The sequence below is a fragment of the Sceloporus undulatus genome, chromosome 5, assembly GCF_019175285.1.
Source record: "Sceloporus undulatus isolate JIND9_A2432 ecotype Alabama chromosome 5, SceUnd_v1.1, whole genome shotgun sequence".
In the NCBI taxonomy this organism is placed as follows: Eukaryota; Metazoa; Chordata; class Lepidosauria; order Squamata; family Phrynosomatidae; genus Sceloporus; species Sceloporus undulatus.
Window position 1 is genome coordinate 98,123,819 of NC_056526.1, and position 22,890 is coordinate 98,146,708.

Sequence of the window (22,890 nt, forward strand, 5' to 3'; positions counted from 1 at the left end):
AGCAGAAAACAAGCTTGCTCCCTCCTCATAGAATCAGTATGACATCCCTTCAAATATTTAAACAGGGCTATCATCTCACCACTTAACCATCTCTTCTCAAGACTAAACATACCCAGTTCCCTAAGTCTCTTCTTATAAGGGTCTCCTAGACCCTTCACCATTTAGGTCGCCCTCCTTTGGACATGCTCCAGTTTCTGAACATCTTTTTTAAACTGTGGTGCCCAGAACTGGACACAGTGTTCTAGCCAAAGCAGAATAGAGTGGCACTATTATTCCCTTGATCTAGACACTATACTCCTATTGACTGGATGGCCCTTGTGGTCTCTTCCAACTCTGATTCTATAATTCTATGACTGATGAGGTCTATAAAATGTATTTTACTCATGGGCTTGAACAAAAGATTGGAAAGAGAAACAGCAAAATCAGATATATCCACAAGCTTCAGTCCTCTGACAGTGGGTTGAACAGATAGTGGTATTCTGGCATATTACAGATAGTATAACACTAGTTACACCCCAGCCTCATGATAGCTCACTTGCCCAGTTTATCACATCTTCTTTCTGGTTCCTAGTTAGCATCATATTACATTGCAATGATTCCTGCCATTATTCCTATGGTTTCTGACTTTAGGCAACATCTTTCCTCCTACCTTTGTCCCCCAGTGACTTGTTGCCTCATCATCATATCCACAAGTTTTGCATTTCTCTTGGTGTTCACACATAGAACCAGCTCATTCATAGCTCTAAAGGTCTGTCCATAGGCACTCCATGCATCTGATAAAGTAGGCTCAGTCTACAAAAGCTAATGCTACAAAATTCTTTCTCTTGGGAAGTCATTCAGATGTCATTTGTTTTATTGCAACAGTGTGAATCACCTCATGCATTCCAGGTTTGATATTCACCCTATAGAAACTCATTGATCCACATTGATGCACATCTATGTGAATTCAGTTGCTCACTCATGCAAGCATTCAAATAAGGATGAAGTCAATTATACAAATGCATTCAGAACTCCTTTTTGGGTATGTAGCATTTTATTATGGGTCTATTCACATTGGTTATTCACTCTACTGATGATGCAAATCTTTTTTAAAAAACTCGGTATCAATTATCCTGGATTAAGTGGGGATTTTGGCAGCCCCACCAGAAAACCTTAATTGGGTTCATTCGGGATGTGTGTGAACAATGGAGATTTAGCTCGGATTCATCCTGGATTATTTTCACAGACTCAGTCTCAAATGTGGCATAAGATCCATTTTTGGCATCACACAGTGTTTAACGCTTCACAACAGATAGTGAAATGTAAAAGATAAACACAGGGTTCGTAGAACACTCATAGCATGGGCAGCAAGGCCAATTCATCTGGGAAGAGCATAGGGCATGGGCCCCACAGAAAACCTCCATTTTTAGTTTGCCCCAGTTAATTTTGATGTGGCTGTATGTGAGAAAAATTTGAATAGCCCTGCATCCAACACTGCATTGCTGCCACTTTATTGTCTTTATTAATCTATGCAAATGGCAGCTGGTCTGTTCACACATATGTAAGTGTGTGCATGCACGCAACATATTTGGTGCTTGTTTTTACTTCAAAGCAGCAGTGTGATTGTCAATCACTTGACTGGTGAAGGAATGCTTTGGGAAGGGGCTATCAAATCCTTTGCTCCCCAAGCATTTCTGATATAGTTGTGCATCAGGTGTATGGATCTTGTCCTACTTTCAGAGTTAACAGTAGTGTTGGTGTGAAAGGAGATTTAATTAAGGAACTACTGAGGAGGTCACTCCTCCTTGCCCCCAGAGCCACTTTGCTCAAGCAACATAGTAACCCTACATAGGTGCACTTGTCAACCCCCCCCCCAACCAATGATATCCAAGAGAAATGCCAATTCCCACCTCTTTTTTGTTGCATCTACATTTTCTACAAGAGAACTCTTAACTGAAAATGGACATGCCCTTTTAATCTATTAGTGACAACCAGGAAATCAACAGAGCTTAGTGCCGTTCCCTTTAACTGTAGCTCTAGCCCAGATTCATTGGTATTGTTTTTACAGGATAGAGATTATGACTTCCAGATGTGTCTGATCTTTATCTTGAGTTAAACAAAGATTGTCATAGTGACTGCGTATGTATATGTTATGAAACTGGGTGTTACAAATTTCAAACTACACATTACAGTTAAGGATGCCTTTTTAAAAAAGCATACTTAGTTCCATCCACTTTCTTTTTTGAGGAAAAGCAGCTGTGCAGTGCCCTGACCCAGACTCAGACAAGCAAAGAGTGGGGGTATGGCTTCTCCCTGCCTCATTTTCCCACCAAAAGTCTCCCACAAGTGGTTATTTCCCCTGAGTCTCATTGTGGCTAATTAAAAATAATAATAAAGTGGCCAGTAGTGTTGTTTTCTCTAAAAAGTGCACCTAATATAACATACAGTTAGACCATACACATCTAATACATTCACATGAATTCATTCCTGCCCTTAAGCAGCCACCTCAGATAAATAGGTCATGAAAGGGCTTCAGATTGCCTGTTACATCTTATGATTCTACAATTGGCCCTTCCCTTATGCAGAGGATCCGTTCTGGATCCCACCGAATAAGGAAAAAAGCGTGTAAACTTAAGCCCCATTAGAACTAATGGGGCTTGTTCTCACGGCGCACACCTAGCACATCCCATTGCTTCTTCTGGGGCCCGGGAGAAGTCTTTCCGGTGCAGCTTCCAGCATATGCTGGAAGCCGTGTATAGCACACCCACATATAATGCGGCGCACTGTATTTTTAGTACTAGCAAGGTAGACATAAACTTCTCAGGTTTTGTTTGTTCTTATTTACATCATTATGCAGTGCAAAGATTCTCCCATATTTCCATTTTGTAAAATCTAAATATGTCTTTCATTTTTTTTGCTCATAGACAGGCCAGAAATGGTCCCAGCAGACTGGAGGACCAGCAGAATGATGTCCCCTTCTTCCAAAAGGGAGAAAAAGAAGACCTGAGCAATTATCATCTAGTCTGTTTGACATTGATGCCAGGAAATAGTTCCAAAATAGATAACTAAACAGTCTGTGTACACTCAGGGTGTATCTACAAATAATGTGGTTTGATCAGTGATATCACTATCTATGGTGTCACCCAGTGCGGATGGCTACCAGGGGATGGGAGGTGGGGGGAGAAAGCTGCCCATGCTCACCCCTAACTGGCTCATTTGCAACCTCCTTCGTGGCCACAAACACCTTCATTTATATACCACTTCATATTGAACTAGCGGCGTCTAAGCAGTTTACAACTGTAAGCTAACTGCCCCCAACAATCTGGGTACTCATTTTAGTGACCTCAGAAGGATGCAAGCCTGAGTCGAGCTTGAGCCTTTTGCTGGTATTGAACTCATAACCTTATGGTTTTGAGTGAGTGGAGAAAGTACAGGCATTTAACCACTGTGCCACCAGGACTCCTAGCCACCTGCCCCCCTCTCCACCAATTGCCGGTTGGCCCAGACCCCCTTGCTTCCCTTCTCCTGCCACTGCATTGGCCAAGCAAGTGAAACATCAGGGAGGGACAAAGGAGATGCATCACCCCTCCCTCCTTCTCCTCCATCGTCAGGAAATAAGTCCAGTGATGGAGCAGCCAGGAAGGGCTCCAAAGGGCAAGGAGGGCCCAACCAGGTATCACCCCTACTCTGGGATGTTACCCGGTGTGGTCTTCACCCCCTGCAACCTGCATTGATGCCACTAGTTTGGCACCACTTTAACTGCCATGATGCCATCCTATTGAATCCTGGAATTCATAGTTTTGTTCTGCACCAGCAATATTGGGCAGAGAAGGCTAAAGACCTTATAAAATTACAAATTCCAGGATTCCATAGAATGGAACTAGAGCACTTAAAGTGTGTCAGACTGCATTATTTCTATAGTGTAGACGCACCCTTAGAAAGGAGTACTGTGATTACTAAGAGCTAGCACAGGTTTCTCAAAAGCGAGTCATGCCAAGCTAATCTTATGTCTTTTTTTATACAAAGTAGATCAGGGGAGTGCTGTGGATGTAGCATATCTTGACTTCAGTAAGGCTTTTGACAAGGCCTCCCATGATATTCTTGCAGGAAAGCTGGCGAACTGTGGTCTAAACAGTGCTACAGTGTAGGTGCATTTGTAATTGGTTGGCAGAGCAAATACGGAACATGATCATCCATAATTGTTCTTCATCCTTAAGATGTGACTAGTGATGGGCCCAGTGTTGTTTAACATCTTTATAAATGACTTTGATGATGGAATAAAAGGCATCCTTACCAAATTAGCAGATGAGACCAAATGGAGAGGGGTTAGCTAGTACCCCAGAGAACAGGATTGAACTTCAAAATGATCTTGACAGATTGGAGTTCTGGACCAAGATTAACAAAATGAATTTCAGCTGGGATAAAGGTAAAATACTACATCTAGACAGGAAAAATGAAACACACAAATATAAGCCTTCCACATCTGGCTGGCCTGTTGGCTGGGCAAGAAAGGGAGGTGTGTTTTTCAGTGTTGCAGAAGTAGGAGGGAAATTGAAACACTGGACAATCACACAGGGGAAAATTGGGGGGAAAGCAGGGGTTAAACCTGATAATAACCTGTGAAAATTGTGCAATCACAGTGAAAATTTTCTCACACATTGTAATTAAAGAGGGCTTACCCTGGCAATAACCAGGTAATAACCAGCAACAAATCATTCATATTTCTGATGGTCTTAAGAACTGAGACACAGCTCATCTTTATGGCTGGGGCTCATCACAACATAAGGAACTGTATTAAAGGGCCGCAACATTAGGAAGGTTGAGAACCACTGGTTTAAAGAAAAAAAACCCTGTTGGATATATCAGTACAACAGTTGTGGATCATGACATTAATCTCAGGATTTATGGAGCAAAAGAGTACAAAATTATTATAAAATTCTGGCACAGGTTTTGAAAGGATACCAAGTTAAGGATTCATAGCTAATAGACTTTTGCTTCTATACTTTGTAGGATATTTAGACTGCACTAATGTATTAAACATTTTATCCTGTTTTCTTATAAAAGAGGAAACATAGTGAAACAGAAAGTTAAATACATTAATATCCATTCATATTTTGAAGTTTTAAAACTGTATTAAAACATTTTTATCAATATATACGCCACTGAGTCAGCACAAAACAAATTCTCACAATTACTTAGCAGGTAAGAGTTTAGTTACATATATTACAACATTCACATTTAATGGGTATTAAGTCTGTGGCATTCAGAAAGAAGCCACAACTATAATTACAGTGTACAATGCTAGAGACAATTTATTGATTTTTTTAAAAATAAAAAGCACCATTAACATTAATTAAAACATACATGAAACAAGAGAATGAATACTTGATAGAGATGGAAAAAATGACTGTTAATCAAAATCAGTTCTCATCTGATCTATGCTGAAAGAATAACAACATTTTATTAACTGTACAATCCATGTACATTTTCCCAGTGCTGGTTACTTGAACGCTTAAAATCAACAGAAAATTTAGCTGACTTCATGTGGACATCATTTTCTTTTATTATGTTGTAACTATTTTCACACTTAAGAGTTAGTTATTGAAAACAAAGGAATTAAATGTCAGACATCAGCTATGATCAACTGAAACAGAAGTAACACAGGGTAGCCCATCTGGACAAAATGCCATTCCCATAAGGCTTCACTCAATGACACAAGTGGAAATTGCACCCACAATGGGCTGCATTCATCTTGACTGTGCTAACAGCCCTGAAAATGAGCTGAAATAATATTTCAAAGCCTGTTATTGTAAGTATTTTCTTTATAAATTCATTTTATAAAATCGCATGATCCTTTAGCCTTGTAAAGTTAGATCAGAATTAATCATCCAGGCTCTTCCTGGTCTGTACCAAAGTATTTTTCTATTTACATTCTTGACCTCAATCGACCTACAACAGGTTTGTTATTGCAAAATTCTGGCCACCAGGATGGTCTCTCTAACACCTTCTCACCTTGAAGAACACTGCTCCATAGGTTTTTATAAAGCTAGAAGGAAAAAGGAAAAAGGGTAATGAACAAAGACTAGTTTTTCAACCTTTTAGGCCAAGATACATTTAACCTAAAACTGTCTCAACCCAATGTTCTTTTAACTGTTACACAGTGGATGCTTCCCATCTGCAGGGGTTTGGTTCTGTCTCCCTCTGCAGATGGGGGGAAAATGCATGATGTTCAGGCCTCATTTTATTCCATGGGCAGTGATGTGTGTGTCAGTGACACCTGCATGTTCACATCCGTGCCACTGCATAATATAGGGTATGACAAGCTGCAGATACTCCAGTCAGTGGATTGCTAGCCTGCCGATGTGATAGGTCCACAGTAATACATATGTCTGTCATCTTTTTAGAGTGACCAAACACATGAAATAGAAGGGTTTTGAAAGTGGAATATGTCATTTGAGAAGATTAAAAATCCCCTTTTCATCTGTAGAAGATAGGTGGACAAAATGTGGCTGTGGGCCACATGCGCCCCCATAGCTATTTTTGTCACCTCAGTGGACCACTTATTTTATTTTTTTCAAAATAGATTTTTTTTTGCTCCAAGTTGCCCCCAAATGGTTTCTAGGATGTCTAGGGGACATTTTGCCCATGTTTGAGCCAATATTTTAGGTTCAAGAGAGGCCTTTTTAAACAAACAAATCAAGAATCACAGAGTTGGAAGACACCTAAAGGGCCATCTACACCAATCCCCTGCCAAGTAGGAAGAAATGTACTTGTTGGTCCTCTCCTTTCCCTAAAATTACCCAGGGAGCACAGAAATGTGCAGAAAATGCCCCCAGGCCTAATAAAGAGTGTCTGTGGCCATTTGGGGTGAAAATTTTGATTTTGTTTTTGGCAGAAGTATATCTGGGGATGTGGCTGCCAAGGTCTCCTGGGGGTTATTTGGTCTTGTACTGTGTTCTTTTCCATCCAGTTATTCTCCTTTTCATTGTAGGTTCCACACTCTCAATTCTGTTTCATCTTTAAACAGAAACAAACTAAAATTTAAAATGGATAGCACCGCATATATAACTGCTAACTCAGCCTGCAACTGTAATCCACTTGTGGGTTCCAACTCAGCAGTGGAACACAAGTGGTTAGAGTAAATAAGGAAGCATATATAATTTCCAAAGGCTATTATAATATCTAAACTGAAGTGGAGCTTCAATCTAGGGAATCAGTTTCCAACTGATAAAAAGTGTGAACACTTCCGAGTCTCAACTCATCTGGATTCTACAAAAGACTTGCGAGCATAACACCCATATTGACAGAAAAGAGCTTCTAATTATTATTCATATAAGGTAAGTTGATTTACAGTTGGCCTTCCATAGTCACAGGTTCTTTATCCATGGATTCAACCATCCATGGCTTGAAAATATTAAAAAAACAAATTCTAAAAAGCAAGCCTTGATTTTGCTATTTATTATAAGGGACAGCATTTTACTATGCTATTGTATATAATGGAACTTAAATATTCATGGATTTTGGTATCCAAGGAAGGTCCTGGAACCAAAATGCAGATGATATCAATATCAAGGGTGCCCTATATTAGGGACAGATGTACAAAGCCTGTAAAAATAAAAGTTCTAGTTATATCTCGTTATTTTTTCAAAGTGAGGCAACTGAAGCCCAAAACTCAGAAACAGGAATGGGCATATTTGATTTGGGGTAACTGGATCACTTGTCAGAATCAGACCAAAAACAAAAACAAACAAGCAATCAAAAACAACTACACCAATAGATATTCATGTTTGAACTGCTGCTAAAATGTATCTTCGCCTCCCACTTCTCATTTTCTAGCTGTGACACACAACGCTTAAAAACACAATATTCATAAGGACACAGGAAACTTGCATCGGAGAGAGCTTTGCAAAAAGACTTTTTACCTCTCCATCAGCCCTTCCAATCGGTGAGTTGAGAATGAAGTCAGGAGGAGCAATAACATCTACCAAAGCCACAGCCTCTTGCTTCAACTATTCAAGGGAAAGACATGGAAATTGCATTGAGGTTTTTATGGTTGCCCATAAAATATGGAGCAGAAGCATAATTGCTAGGCCAAGCCACTAAGGAACAGCAGGCTCAGGTTTCTACTTTACAAAGTTCAGTGACCATGTCTATTTTTACTTTTACTTCAAAACAGTTTATTCCAAATGTTAAATTAATGCCTTCTATTTTGCAAATCACCCTGGGTTGCAAAGTTGAAGGGAAGCATATATTGGCCCTTGACACTTGCCAAGTCCCAGCTATTTGCTTCAGGCTACATGCTTTCATGTTGCTTCTCTCGTCAAAGATGAAGGGACTACAGCAATTTTCAGAAGATAGTTGGCTACACAAAACAGGATTAACATTATGCAAGCTTTAAAAATATATTTTAGACATTTAGATATATTTTTGCGTCTGAGGTAGTTTTGATAAATAAGGAATAAAATTTTGTGCACATGCCAAGCAGTAATGACTCTAGTACAGAGTAGGATTAAGGAATTAGGATTAAGGCACAGCTCTATTCTACACATTTGGGTACAGTTTAGGAAAAGAACGATATAGTTATAGGGTTCAAAGATCAAGCACAGCAGTGACTGTTCTTTAAGGGGATCCCAGATGTTAAAACAAACTCCAGAAAACAAAACTTCCACACCAGACAATGAAGATATTTCACTACTACAGTTTCAATTTGCCTCCAGTGTTCACCCTTGGGAATGCTTAGTATAAACATTCAGGGCATTTTAGATGTGGTACTAAATACAACACAAGTTTTCAAGCAGTGGTGAGTAGAGAATGAGCACTCTGAAAACTATGCCTATTTAGATTCAAAAGATGGTCTAGTGAAAACAAACATGTTCTAACTGGCTTCAGATATGAGCATATCATACCAAGGTCACAAATCTCACCACAATGTAATGCATATAAATGCCATTTTATACTGAAAGCAGAACAAATTGGTAAAAACTGACACTGTACCACTGCAGATGGGGATGCCACTGTTTTTGAATAAAGAAAATAAACATCCTGCATGTAAATTGTGTTATTAAGACTTTCAAGAGAAAGGTTCAATGTTGTTCTTTCATTAGTACACCAGTTTTACAGTAGACAGGAGATCGTTTATAAGATGGGTAGGGAAACATTTTAAAAATAAATAAATGCAGTGTAGTGTTACTTGAATGTCACTGTGCTTTCAAGATGAAGTGCTGTCTCATTAGACATGATATGCAAAATGAGTTATATATTTTGCATGTTAGTGAACTGGAAAAGACAATGTCAGCTCTTTCCACTGAAGAGTGCTCTTTCTCACGATCAGACTGGCAATGATTCCAAAAGTGCCCAGATCTAATCAATTCAATCCCTTACTGTGATGAAGGAATGGTAAATATATTTAGAACTGCAATAGGTAAGCACAATGGAAATTTTTATATATGAAGAGGTTACAGCTAAACAACTGTTTACTTAGCATAATATTAAACCAGCTGAGAACATACCTTTGAACAAAGTTCTAGGATTGCATCTTGTACAAATCTACCAGCATTTTCACCTGTGATGTAGCCCCCTGAAAGACATTTAGTGATTATGAAACTAATGAACACAGTTTACATCTACAGGTCTATTCATTTATGAGCTAAATTGAAATGCTGGAGCTGATTCTTATAGTCTAAATGGCTTAGTTCTGAGTGTAAGCTGCAAACCTGTAAACACATAGTTGGAATTACGTCTCACTGAATTCAGTAGGGCTTATTCCTGAGCAGATATGCAAAAGATTGCTGCACTATGGGAGATGTCTTCCTGGAAGTACTGTCTGCACTGGTGGAGACTGCCTGACCTCTCATTCCTGCTGAGACTTGGTGAACCTGATCTCTCAAGGATGGATAGGGCTTGGAGTATTGAATCTAATTTAACCATCTTGTCTCTGAAAAAGCAAGACTGCAAGCTTGCCATGATATTCTGAGGAGCAGTTGAAGTAGATGTTTCTCTCTACAGAGTTCAATTGAGGTGTGGCTACTCAGAGACACCACTTCCTTGTGTTCCTCAAACTGAGGACAATCTGGCCAATAGTGGCTGGGGTGCCCTGGAACCAGAGAACTATCCAGGTTCTGATGGTGGATCATAAGACCAAGACCCCTAAGACTTCCCTGTTACATGGTAATGTGCTGAGAGCAGAGGAGCTATGGAGAGCTAATTTGGCAATGATCAACATCTTTGCCTGTTTTTCAGCTCAGAGGCTTGAAGAGCTCTGGAAAAAGCTGCTGCTGTTTCAAGTATGAAAACAGACTGAAGTTTGGGTAACTCCTGCTTTCTAGGAAGTGGCTTTTTCAAGCTTGCTTTCTATTTCCTAAAGAGATCCTACTCCAATTCAGAATATTCTCCTCTGTAAGAAAGTAAAAAAGCTTTCCTTAAGCACAGATAAGAATGTAAGAAAGATGTGCTGCTGCTGCATGTGCGTGTACATATAAGTGCTGTGCTGCTGTGAGTATGTGACAAGGCATTTAGATCAACCAAATAATTTCTCTCTCTGTTTCCTTTTCTTCCTTAGAGATAAACTTTCAGCTTAAGGTAATGTACTTCAAGCCTTTTTAAAGATTTAACACTGCAGGCAGAATGTTGATCTCACCTTGGTAAAGCACCGCCATGTGCTTATTTAAAGACCACAGTCCATAGAGTGAACAGATCTGTTTCAGTACTGGTTGAAGGCTAGCTGGTGTTTTGGAGCTGTGAACATATTCATGATATCTTTGCAAAACGACGTGTTCAATGAAAGCTATAGCTAAGGAATGACAGTAGTACACCTTTAAACAAAAGAAAAGCAAAATTCAAAGTGAATGATGAACAACAAAGTTACAAAAAAAATTGACATATTTATTTGTATTCATCTATAAATGTGAGAAAAGAATGTGTGTCTGTGTTTATGTCTCTAGGATAGCCCCATGACTGATGCATGATTTTTCCCAATCAGAAAAGATACAGCCAGAGGCAGACATGAGAAATTCATTTAGCCACAGGGCCTCTAGGCAGCTCCATGTACTAAGCTTCCGCTTTATGGTACATGGTACATAACAGTTCAAAGTCAAAAAGAAAGCTGAAATTAGGGCAGACTGAGGAGGGTACCAGAATGATAAAGGGGGAAAGCTAAGAATAGAGGGAGAGAAATAGAGGAGAAGAGAAGGGTGGGAGAGAGAACCCTCAGAAGAAAACAGACTGAAGGGGTAGGAGTAGAGACTAAATACTAACCCAGGCAAAGCTGGTTTTTCTCTAGTTTGAAATATTTTAGAACCGCCCTTCCTACTTCAGAATAATACAGTGCTTAAAAAATATACGGTATCAGAAAAAACAATACAACAACACTCCAATAAAACCGCAAAGATAAATGCAATAGACAAGTCATATCACTTAAGATGCCTGAACAAACCAGTTGGCCCAGGTTCCACCTTCCTAGGGAGGGTATTATAAAACTGAGATGTTACAATACAGAGTAGCTTTACTCTTGTCACATAATATTCTCAAGGTACATGAACGGCCTCTACTGATGACCTTGAACTGATATGGTAAGAGGTACCCCTGCAGAAATTTGGACCCAAAACTTTTAGGAGATTAAAGGTAAGCACAGGAATTATGAAGCATCCATGAAGCTTTCCTTCTTCAAAAAGAATCCCATGCATTAAAGGTAAAAGTAGTTCCTTGACATGAATGTCTAGTTGTAACTAACTGTAGAGGGCACTGCTCATCTCGGTTACTAAGCCGAAGAGCGAGTGTTGTCAGAGGATTACTGTGGTGGTCATGTGGCCAGCATGACTCCACTGAACGCTGTTATCTTCACACCGAAGTGGTACCTATTTATCTACTTGCATTTCCATGCTTTTGAACTGCTAAACTGCGGAAGTTGGGACTAGTGACAGGAGCTCACCCCATTGTGCAGCACTTGGGCCTCAAACTGCTAATCTTCTGATCGTCAGAATTGGTGTCTTAACCAATAAGACACCACATCCCTACATTATGCATTACAGTGATCTAATTATGGGGTTACCAGGTAAAGATGGATCTCAAAAGCATTTACTAAGAAAGAAAAGATTACAAACATGAAGTCTAAAGGCCCAGTCTATGGCAATCTACATTTTTGGAGATCAGATCTTGCAGCAGTTATGTGAATCTATGCTGAACAGAAATCAATTCAGCATAAAACTGTTCTGGCTGCATCCAAGGTGGTTTCAGAAAGGGTGAAAAGTTGAGTCTTATATTTCTTTTCTCTTCATTAGTCTGATGTAAAGTTATGAATGTGTTGGCTCTTCCAATGGAGGGGAAGAGGATGAGGTCCAGCAGTTCCTCTCTACCTCCAAGGCCTGGACCAAGGCAGGCCTTGTTGTTGGGATTGTTGAACAAGGCAATATTGAGTTCCTAGCTCATAATGCATTACCAAGAACAATTTTGTGGCAGCACCACAGAGCTCTCTGCTGTATTTAGTACCTTGCAGCTATTTCTCCACATTAAATAACAATAAACCTATCACAACTAACAGCGAAAAAAAATGGTCCTTCTATCTCCCTAACCCCAGCAAAACCTGGTTCATTCTTCTCCCCAACAACATGCTTATTGTTATTCCTTCCCCTGCCCCATAACACCACCCTTTTCTTTGCCAGACTGGTAACTGTATCCCTTGCTTGATTTGTCCTCACACTACAATCAATAGCTCTTTTTCCAACGTATAAGTTCCATTGGTAAAACTTCATGTTACTATATTATCTTGACCATTTCAAAGCTTCACATCAGACCTTGACAGTGGGACCACCTTCTTTCTCTCTAACAACATACCCACCCCACTAAACTTACTGCTTCTTGCCAATTTCAAAATGCCACAGCCAGAATGCTGACTGAAGCCAGTTATAGGGAGCATATAACTCCCGTACTGAAACAGCTTCACTGGCTACTGGTTCGTTTCTGAGCATAATTCAAAGTGCTGGTCATGACCTATAAAGCCCTACACGGTTTAGGTCCAGACTTTTTGAGAAAGTGTATCTCCCCATATGAACCAACTAGAACCCTAAGATCCTAAGGAGAAGGCTTTCTCTCAGTCCCGTTACCATCACAGGCTCACTTGATGAGGACACGAGAGTCTTCTCAGTGGCTGCTCCCACCCTATAGAACTAACTTCAGACTTTTTAAAATCATGCAAGCCTGGTTTTATTGGGGGGGGGGTTAGATTATGTTTTTAACTTTTGTATGTTTTAAATTTTAACCTTGTAGTGTTTTAATTAGGTTATTTTAATTGTTTTTAATAATTTTGTTTCAATGTGTTTTTATAGTGTGAGCTGCCTTGGGTCCCTTTTTGGGAGAAAGGCGGCATAGAAATAAGATAATAAATAAATACATTTCAAAACCAACCCTCTGATCTGGCTGTCACCTGGTGCCTTCATTTACTGACTTGTTCCTGCTTAGAGTATTAACTATTCTGTTCTGTACTTCATTCTATCCATCTGTCCTCTTACTTTATTTTTTTTAAAATCCTAGGTACTCCCACCTCTGCCCCTTGCTTTGTTTCTTGTTTATTCTATGACGTATGGTCTATGTATACTATTACTTTTCCCCCCAAAGCACTTCTATTCTCCAAATGCTGTTTGCTCCAGACTAGGCTCTGTAGTTTCTACCATCACATATTTTTTACTTGAACGTACCTACCATGATCTCCTACTTAACGTGTTCCTTCATTAATCCCTAGCTTTTCAACTCAGGTTCCCCTTTCAGTAGTCACCCTTTGGTGCTGCCAACAGGTTATTATTATTATTTTCTTTTATTCATTTATATCTCATATTTCCCCTAAAAGATCAACATTAAAATGGAACTAAACTACTGACAACATTAAAATTATTATTTTAAAATGACAACTAAAATAGTACAGCACCCACTTAAACCTTCCCTCTTCTGGAAGACCTTCATTACTCAAAAGACTGTTGGAATAAAAAAGTCTTCACCTATTGAAAAAAAGATAGCAAGAATGAGAAGGAGGGGTGTTCCAGACCCTAAGGTCAACCACTGAAAAGGCTCTGGCTTGCATTCCCACCACCTAACCTGTATAGGGCTTTAAAGGTTATAACCAGAAGTGAACCTTTAACAATTTTTACTTCACAGCATCCTGCAAAAGTGGGGGCTGGGGCTGCTGGTGGGAACAAATGGAAGCAAGAAGTAGCTAAAAAAGATATGCTGGCAATGTGTATGAAAATACTCAGAATCAAAATAACACGGAATTATAAATTTTGTTTACCTGGCTGTTGTTCCTTGCTTCAAATTCAGAATAACCAGATTTTTCCTGGTTTCTTAGTTTTTGGACACACTCTCGGAGCAAGTAACAAACAAGCCACTTGTATGCTCTTAAAGGTACTGGAATAATTAAAAGAATGCTTAATATTTTCATACAGGAGAATAAAATTCATAATAAATTAGGTAGCAAGCTACTCTGGCAATTCCTGTATATGTCCTGTGTGCGCTATAGAAACAGAGCTTAAAAATAACCTGAAAATTAAGTCAAGTATTTTTTTCCCCCATAACGAGCTGTGCCCTGTTTTGAATATTTGTATTTGTAACTCAAATAAAGAGATGATTTGGCAGGAATAATTTGGCATCATGCTAAGTACTATTTTATGGGTGAAGAACATATGCTTTTTAATTTATTACTCAGTCACAACACACCAGACTGTGCTTGTCCATTTGGTGAACTAATTCATGAAAATGTGGAAACCACATTTGTTCTAGGGGGAATATGGTATACCTTTACCACCACATCAACATCTGTCTCTTTACAGTGCACACAATTACTTCTTTTCTTAATTCTACTTGCTGAGAGAAGGACAAACCATAGTTAAAGGATTTGGAGTTCTCAAAACAGCATGGTCTATGTATTCTTTTTTCGTCCGTGGTGATTTTATAGCTCAGGTACCAGGGCTTTCCCATTCTCACAGTATCTGCTGGATCTGCCACATTACCAACATCTGAGAAGAGCTGGAAATCAGTAATCAAGATTTAACAAACACATGATATCAGAATGAATGGGTTTAATTCATGCTGAACCAAATATCATTCTCCATCTAAACAAACAAACACATGATATCAGAATGAATGGGTTTCATTCATGCTGAACCAAATATCATTCTCCAGCTAAACAAAGTGGCTTCCACTGGATAGATAGAAGAAAGCAGAGATGGGATATGTGTTAAGCAATTCCATTATGATCTTAATCATAATCACAAGCACGGTTCATTACTTTGTTAACCAGCTTCAAAGCTGAACTGAAGAGAATCCTGTTTGGGGAAGCATTCCCAGGTCTTACATGATTGTTTTAATCTGTGTTGTTTATTTTAATGCTTCTAATTTAATATATGTATTAAACTCCATTGTTCTTTGTAGAATGTGCGCTATTGGCAGGTCTTTATTTTATTTTATTTTAATTGTATGTACAGTGCTGTGTGTAAACCTACAGCGCTTTATAAATAAATAAATAAATAAATAAATAAAAGCTTCTGCCAATTTACCCTGAGAATACGACTACTCCTCCCTGGCATATCTAGATGAGGATAGCAAGAATTTTACCTCTTGGGATGTGTGATAGAATTAACCTTTGGCAGAAAGGTCAGATTAGGTCTGATCTGAGGACTGTCCTACTTTTGTGCATAACGCACAACTCCTTTCAGGCAAAGAGTACTCTACTGCTGAAACACTCCTCATGAATGACAACTAGAAATAAGATTTTCTGAAGATTAATTAATGGGGATTGAAACTGCAGTAACAAACCCCAATCCTTCCTTCACTTCAACTGAGCAAGAGATGCTACATAACCACAGTTTGAAACTACAGATTCTTCGAAACTACAGATAGGGCAGCTGCTCATCTCAGGCATATTTTGCCTGAGTCCACTGTAGGCAAATAGCATGTAGCACTGCCTTAATATCAATTAACCATACCAGCATTCCCTTCCTCCAGCACAATTTAATGATGGTGTGTATGTGAATGACTCAAGGGGAGAGGACATTTGGACAACTTCTTTCCAACACAGTACTGCTAAATTCAAGTCCTAAATCAAGATGATTTAGGGGAAATGGGGCCACACTTAAAACTGTTGTAACATGTGACAAGCACAAACTATATTAACGTTAATATAGTTACCTGAAGAATCCAAGCAGTCTTCAACATCTGACACTATGAATTTCTGACAAAGAATATGGTCATAGTCTTCCAAAAAATTTACTGATCCCAGTGGTGTTGTAATAGATCCTTTGTCTAAAATGCCAACAATACCAAATCTAAATGCCAAGTCAAAGTACATTAACATCTATGCACTAAAGGCTTTGAAAATCAATGAAAGGTAAAAATCTGCTCATCTGTGCATTCATTCTGAGTAATCTGTTCTGATTAAGACCCTTTCCCCATTTTTTGCAGCCCCAGGCAAGAATTCATCTAAATACATCTTTACCTCACTATTTTAGAATTTACTCTTTCAACTCTATAAGTCTTTAAAAGTTCGACATGGATTTTGTAAGCAATGAATCACTGTGCATTCCCTTAGTTTACAAGACATAGCAGGGAACGAGACAACACATTAGATTGCCACCTTAAAGGTCAGAGAGTTGATTTGAAATTCTCTTTCACTCCCCCCAGTGCAAATACCATAAACCCCAGTCCTCTGATGTCCAGAGTTCCAACATTGAAGGAGAAGGATACAGTATGTGGTCTGGGAAGAGGAGGGGAGTTTTCGTACCTCAAACATGGGGCTGGGAGAACAAGGACATTGCATCAGCTATAGGGTTGACATAAAAAAATTTCCTCCTATTGCAAGCAGACAATGGGAGGACAATAATAATTAACAACAGGAAAAAAAAACTTGTGAAAGGGCTGGGAATCCCGGTTCTCCTTCATTCTCTCCTATTAGTAGGGGCCTAGCAGAATGTTGGATATTTCAGGTGCTCTAACCCAAGTTCTGTGATATGATTGCCCTGTAAATGAATTTAATAGGTTAAGGAATTTGAGCTTAACTATTTGGGAACATACTGAAGCAGAATAAAACAATGTCTGTAGCTTCTAAATAGCGCCAGCTGGCATCCTTACCCAACAGTCATAACTATTTAATTTGCACCCATAACAACCTGAGTTAAAACCATGCTTTTCATACTTGTAGGCAACATACCTATTTCCAGATGTATTTTTGCTGATGCATTTAAGGGCTAATTATATTTCTGGCATGTATATTATGTATTGTGCCTGTAAAAAAAAATCCAATGTGCCTATTCCAAAATGTAGGAGTGAATACAAGTGCATGATTGTTAAAAATCCAAATATGCAATTGTAAGGCAGATTCCTTCACTCTAAACAAACTGGCAGCAGCTATTCCATCAGGCTGTGGTGGAAGTAGGAAAGGGGAGTGTATCAGTTCTGCTGAGAAGCCATTAGGTGTTTCCTCTCTCTCCACTGCCAGCCAAAACCAGGCATTCCAGCAGGCTGCATTAACACCATCCACTCTCCATAGAAACCAGCTCTATTGGGCTCCTTGTTTCATTGACTAGCATCTACTAATGGCCATTCTAAAGGAAGCCAGGCCATGCTGAGACACCAACCATTTTTGGCTCCCCTCCTTCAACTATTTCTGTTCCAGTTGGTCATGACAATAACTTAACAGTCAGTGGCCAAGTTTGCTTCTTCCTCCCTCCCAATCCTTTCCCCCTTTTACACAGTGCCTATTAAAATGTAAGCTTAAGAGCAGGGATTGTCTTAGGGATCTTTGTAAGCCATAAAGAGCATCAAAATATAGCAGAAAATACTGGGGTGACCAAATGTAGCTTTCCAGATGTGGTCATGCTGGAGAATCACATTTCGCCCAGTCCTGCTTTAAATAAAGAAACGAACAAGAGCAAGTTCCCAGATAGAACTGGCTGAAAACATATTAATGTCCAAAACACACATATTACAGGAAAAGACTAAAACGTATCAGTTCCTTATTGGTAGGCTTTTCTCATCTGGACAAATCTGCTATTGATGGGACCATATTATCCATGTGCTGTGTCTAAGAAAGTCACATAAAGGAATGAAAATCATTGTGATCCAAAACAGCACAAAGAATTGTCAACGACATAATGCCTGAGTGCTAATCAGCATTTTAGTAGAATCACTGAAGAGGAAAGGTGCATTCTGACTGAGGCTACATTCGCAATGTAGAATAATGAAGTTAACTCTATGGCCCCACCTTATAGAATTCTAGGATTTGTAGTTTTGTGAGACACGGCACTCTTTGGCAAAGAAAACCTTGTAAAATTACAAATCCCAGGATTCCATAGTATGCAGTTACAGCATTTAAAGGGGTTTCAAACTGCATTATTTCTATAGTGTAGATGCATTCTTAGTTTGTTGATAAACTTTAACATTGCAGTTCAATACAATATATCACAGAGGTGTTATGATGTTAATACTTAATAACATTGTTAACACACATTCCAGGTAGATCCACAGATATGAAGCTGCATCTGCTGAAAAATCTTACTTTGCATCTACTGTTGGTTTAACCAGACATCATGCTCTGCACACTAACCTTGTTGTCTTCCATTTATCCAGCCTATTAAGTAGTTGCTAGTTTGCTGTAGAAGAACATTGTTGTCACCTTCATATGTGCAGTTTGGGTCGTTGTCATTACGGATATCACCCAGACGATTCACTTAAAAAACAAAAACAAACAAACAAATACAATATGAAGGGGCTTGGTGTCTGAACTGTCTTTGTGATCAAAAGAATTACGAGAAAAATTATGGGAATTAACCTTTTGGTGGGCAAAGTGTGACAAATACAGATGTTGTTCGGCTGTAACTCCTTTCAGCTCCACCCAGCACAGACAATGATTAGAAAGCTGATAGATACAGTCCAATAACATCTGAAGGGCTGCATTTTGCCCACCCCTGCCATGTAGGATTGATGATCTCAATTGGGGTCATGTGTAGGACTTACATTGCACAATGCTACTAAATTGCAGATGTAAAAACATAAGAAAAGTCATGCTGGATCAGACCAAAGATATATCTTACACTCAATGGCTTCCCTATTGCCTGTGTGAAGCCTGCAAGCAGGACATGAGGGCAAAAGCACCTGATTTACATAATGCTTCTGTTACTAGGGATGATTAAAAACTCATCATGAGTGGGAGATATGAATTTCTCTAATCCCCTTTTTATACCATCCATATTGGCATCTATCATTATACTCCAGACCCTTGATCATCTGGTTTGTCCCTTTTCCAGCTCTCCAGTATCTTTTATTTTTGAACTGTAGTGACTAGACCTATAATAATAATAATAATAATGATAATAATAATTTGTTTTATTTATATACCGCTATTCCAAAGATCATAGCAGTGAACAGCAAGTAAGCTAATTATACACAGTGTTCCGTCTGGCTACAGCATACTGTAGATTGTGTAAAACGATGGCAGTTTTGCTTTCAGTTCCTTTTCTGATTATGTCCAACATGGAATCCCCCCTCCCCATACCACACTTTTAACAGCCACAACATACCGGGTTGGCATGCTCACTGAGCTATCTATCCCAAATCCGAGATCTCTCTTTCAGCCAGCCACTGCCAACTCAGATCATATCTCTCTATAGGTGAAGCTGGGATAATTTGCCCCTATATGCATTACTTTACACTTGTTAGATCTGAATTGTTTCTGGCATTTTGATGCCAATTATAACACACAAATCAGAACCCTTTACAATCTGTTTTCATTCTAAGCACTCTAAATTATTCATGGGCAAATTTAGGCACCTTACTACTTGTCCTTAACTCCAGGTCATTTACAGCGAAGTTAAAAAGTCGCGAGAACTCTGACTACTGGATTTAGTCTTAGTATTGGATCCCCTACCCTTTAATTAACTTCCAATTCATAAGAGTATATCCCCCCCTTATCCTATGACTGGTATGCTTCAGAACACCTGGTCCAGGCTTTTTGGTAGGCATGCAAAAACTGTCAGGGAACTTCAGTTTATTTAATTTTGCCTTTCAGTTTTAAGGGTGTTGAAAGGGCTTAAAGAAAGACAGAAGAGTTAAAGCAACGCAGTACAAAACAAGAGCAGGTTTTTAAAAGCACACAGATAAAACAATATTACCAGATAAAAATAATAAGTCAACAATATTTAAGCAGAATTAAACATCCAAAAGATTCCGGGTTACCTTCCTAGTGCTAAATGTAATTAAATCTGGTACTACTTGAATCTTAATCAAGAAGGCCCTTTCCTTGGCCATCAACTTCCTAATTTCTGCTGGTGAGGGGACCTAGGAAAGAGTCTCAAATTATGAATTTAAGAGATCTTCAGGTTTCTCAGTTGAAATTAGGAAGGAAACAAGTAGGCCAAAAACCTCTGTAATATCTGCAAAACAAAACAATTGTAGTACTGGTAGAACTAGACAGAGTTTGTATTCTAATTTAAGTATAGAGATGACAAAGTAATTAACTTACTGGCCAGATAGCCATGTCCTCCACAAGCTTCTCGACATTCTTGAGTTCCTCGTTGAGCAAGCCAGGAAGCCAATGGTTTGCCTGAAGTACATAAGGCATGTATCTCCTTTCCAAGTTCCATCTTGTAGAAAAGGAGTGATCAGTAATTATTATTATTTATTTATTTATATAGCACTGTAGATTTGCACAGCACTGTACATAAAACAATAAGTATATAAGAGAAAGCCTGCCTATGGTGTACAATCTAAGAGATAATAGGATAGTAGTAAATCAAACAACATAAAATTCTTTGGTTTGGTGGAGTGTGGCAAAGAAAAGAAAAAATCATAAACCAGTAATGAAAAGAAAAAGAAGATTAATTTTTTTTGGTCAAAGATGTTCTGAAGAAAGTTTAGAACAGATAAATAATAAATGAATGGAATAAACCACAATTGAAACAGAGTAAGTATATTGTAATCAAGGAGACATTAGAGCAAACCAGCCATATTTCTAAGTACTGTAGAAATTATATAGTTTATTGTTTACATTTATTATTTTTGTGCAGAATTGTTTTACTTCAGTCTAAGGCAGCTAACAGTGTAGTGTATTTTCCCACAGCTGGGAATATAGTCACTGCTTCCTTCTCATGAAATGAGGGGCATGCTACTGTGAAGTTGTGGACGAAATTTTTTTTAGGGGAACCCCAATATAGATAGCGTGCTGAAGAATACACATTGGTTATTCCTGATTCCTGCTCGTCCAAGGAAGGCAAATCATGCTTCAAAATATGGCTTATGACAAAGAATCAATGGTGGTCCTCTCACCTGTTGTGGACTCTTGTCCTTCATGAGGAGGCCTATGTGGAATTCCATGGAGTTAATGAACAATGTCTTAGCAAAATAATCTAAGACATAAGCTGCTGCTAAATAAGGAAGCAAACGCCATTGCTGAAATAAAAATAAAATCTGCATCAAGGAAAACTGGGATATGCACAATAGTTAAAAAACTTTTCATACAAATTCAAGGAGACATTCAAGGAGAAAGTGAAGCTACAATGAAAGGAAATAGGAGGGACAAAACACTGACATAAGCCTATTGTTTTAATTTAGATTCTATATGCAATTACTTTCCCGAGATGGTAGCCTTTACTTCAGATTTTAATAAAGTAATGCATTTTTACCTGCATTTGATACTCAAGAACTGGGATTTCTTCATCATCTGTTGGTCCAAACTGTCGCCGGGTAGCTGAGAAGCGAATAGCTATTGATATGGCAAGCTTTAAATTGACCACAGACATGGATATAATCATCACTCTTCCATTGGACAAACCACCAAGAGAAGCTCCTAAACGTTGCTTGCGATCCTGGAGAAATAGGACATGACTCATAAAGGCATGTTATAGCAACAACAACTTCCTGCCAGTGCAGCAGCTATTGACATTCAAAAGGAATAGTTTTAGGTTTTTAATCTTCATAGTATGTAATAAACTTTGAAGGGAGTTCATCTTGAGAGTACAGCCTGAAGAAGTGAAAGGATCAGTGATGAAAAGTAATCCAAAGTGAACAGAAATTAAGTACCTTGAAAGTACTTGTATATGCCCCCGCAGCTGTGACATCTCCAGTTTGGTTCAGTAAGTTCTCCTTGGGTATCCTCACATGGTGAAACATGGCAAACCTGTTAATTAAAAACAATTCAAGGCTAATACCCAATGATCAGATGCACTATTTAAAGCAAAGGTGGAATAAAGATGTACAGTCACACAGGCATTACAGTTTCTTAGAGCCAAAACAGGTGGGACATTAAATGCATGGATGCCTTTCCCATTCAGCCCTTTTTGTTATTGTAAAATAAGGAATCCTTGCAATTAAGAGCTGCTCTACAATTCAAAGTCCATAGGCAGCAATGACAAGGCGCAAGGTAAATACAACTCTGCCACCAGCTGGATACTTGCTGGTAATGTACTCTTATGAAAATGCCAAAAAGACATCCAGTAAATTCGAATCATTGTTGTTGTGTGCTTTCAAGTTGTTTCTGACTTATGGCAACCCCAAGGTATATCCATCATTATTATGTCAATGTTCCATAAATGAATACCGCAGAGAAGATTACTCTGAATATGCACACTTGTGCACAAGCTCTTAAACATATAAACAATCTCTTTTAAGTATTTTTTCGATTTGTAGAAGACTGGTATTAATATTGGAACTTACTGCTTTTGAAGGAAATGCTTCTGCCTTGTTCTTGATTAAGCTCCCAGAAGGTTGTTTTAGCTGTCTCTGTGATTGGCAACTTGATTGGGGATATTTTTCTCTACATCTGCTCCAGATTTTAGTTTTTAAACAAGTCTGGATGGCCATCTGTCAGGGATACTTTGATTGTGATTTCCCAAATGGCAGGGAGTTGGACTCGATGGCCTTTGTGGTCTCTTCCAACTC

General features: G+C 38.8%; 1 protein-coding gene across 3 annotated transcripts in view; it reads right to left on the minus strand.

Moving 5' to 3' along the window:
• Positions 1 to 5,091: 5,091 nt before the first annotated feature.
• ACOX3 (acyl-CoA oxidase 3, pristanoyl) overlaps positions 5,092 to 22,890 on the minus strand; it is a 31,372-nt gene continuing 13,573 nt past the window's right edge. For all 3 annotated transcript variants that reach the window (XM_042468188.1, XM_042468189.1, XM_042468190.1), the window contains 11 exons: positions 22,033 to 22,129; positions 21,636 to 21,818; positions 21,280 to 21,402; positions 20,477 to 20,597; positions 18,563 to 18,685; positions 16,150 to 16,263; positions 14,255 to 14,370; positions 10,616 to 10,790; positions 9,489 to 9,556; positions 7,902 to 7,988; positions 5,092 to 6,025 (listed from right to left, as the gene is read on the minus strand). In XM_042468188.1, coding sequence (XP_042324122.1) covers positions 5,906 to 6,025; positions 7,902 to 7,988; positions 9,489 to 9,556; positions 10,616 to 10,790; positions 14,255 to 14,370; positions 16,150 to 16,263; positions 18,563 to 18,685; positions 20,477 to 20,597; positions 21,280 to 21,402; positions 21,636 to 21,818; positions 22,033 to 22,129 — 1,327 coding nt within the window. In that variant the 3' untranslated portion in view covers positions 5,092 to 5,905. The remainder of the gene's footprint in view (positions 6,026 to 7,901; positions 7,989 to 9,488; positions 9,557 to 10,615; positions 10,791 to 14,254; positions 14,371 to 16,149; positions 16,264 to 18,562; positions 18,686 to 20,476; positions 20,598 to 21,279; positions 21,403 to 21,635; positions 21,819 to 22,032; positions 22,130 to 22,890) is intronic.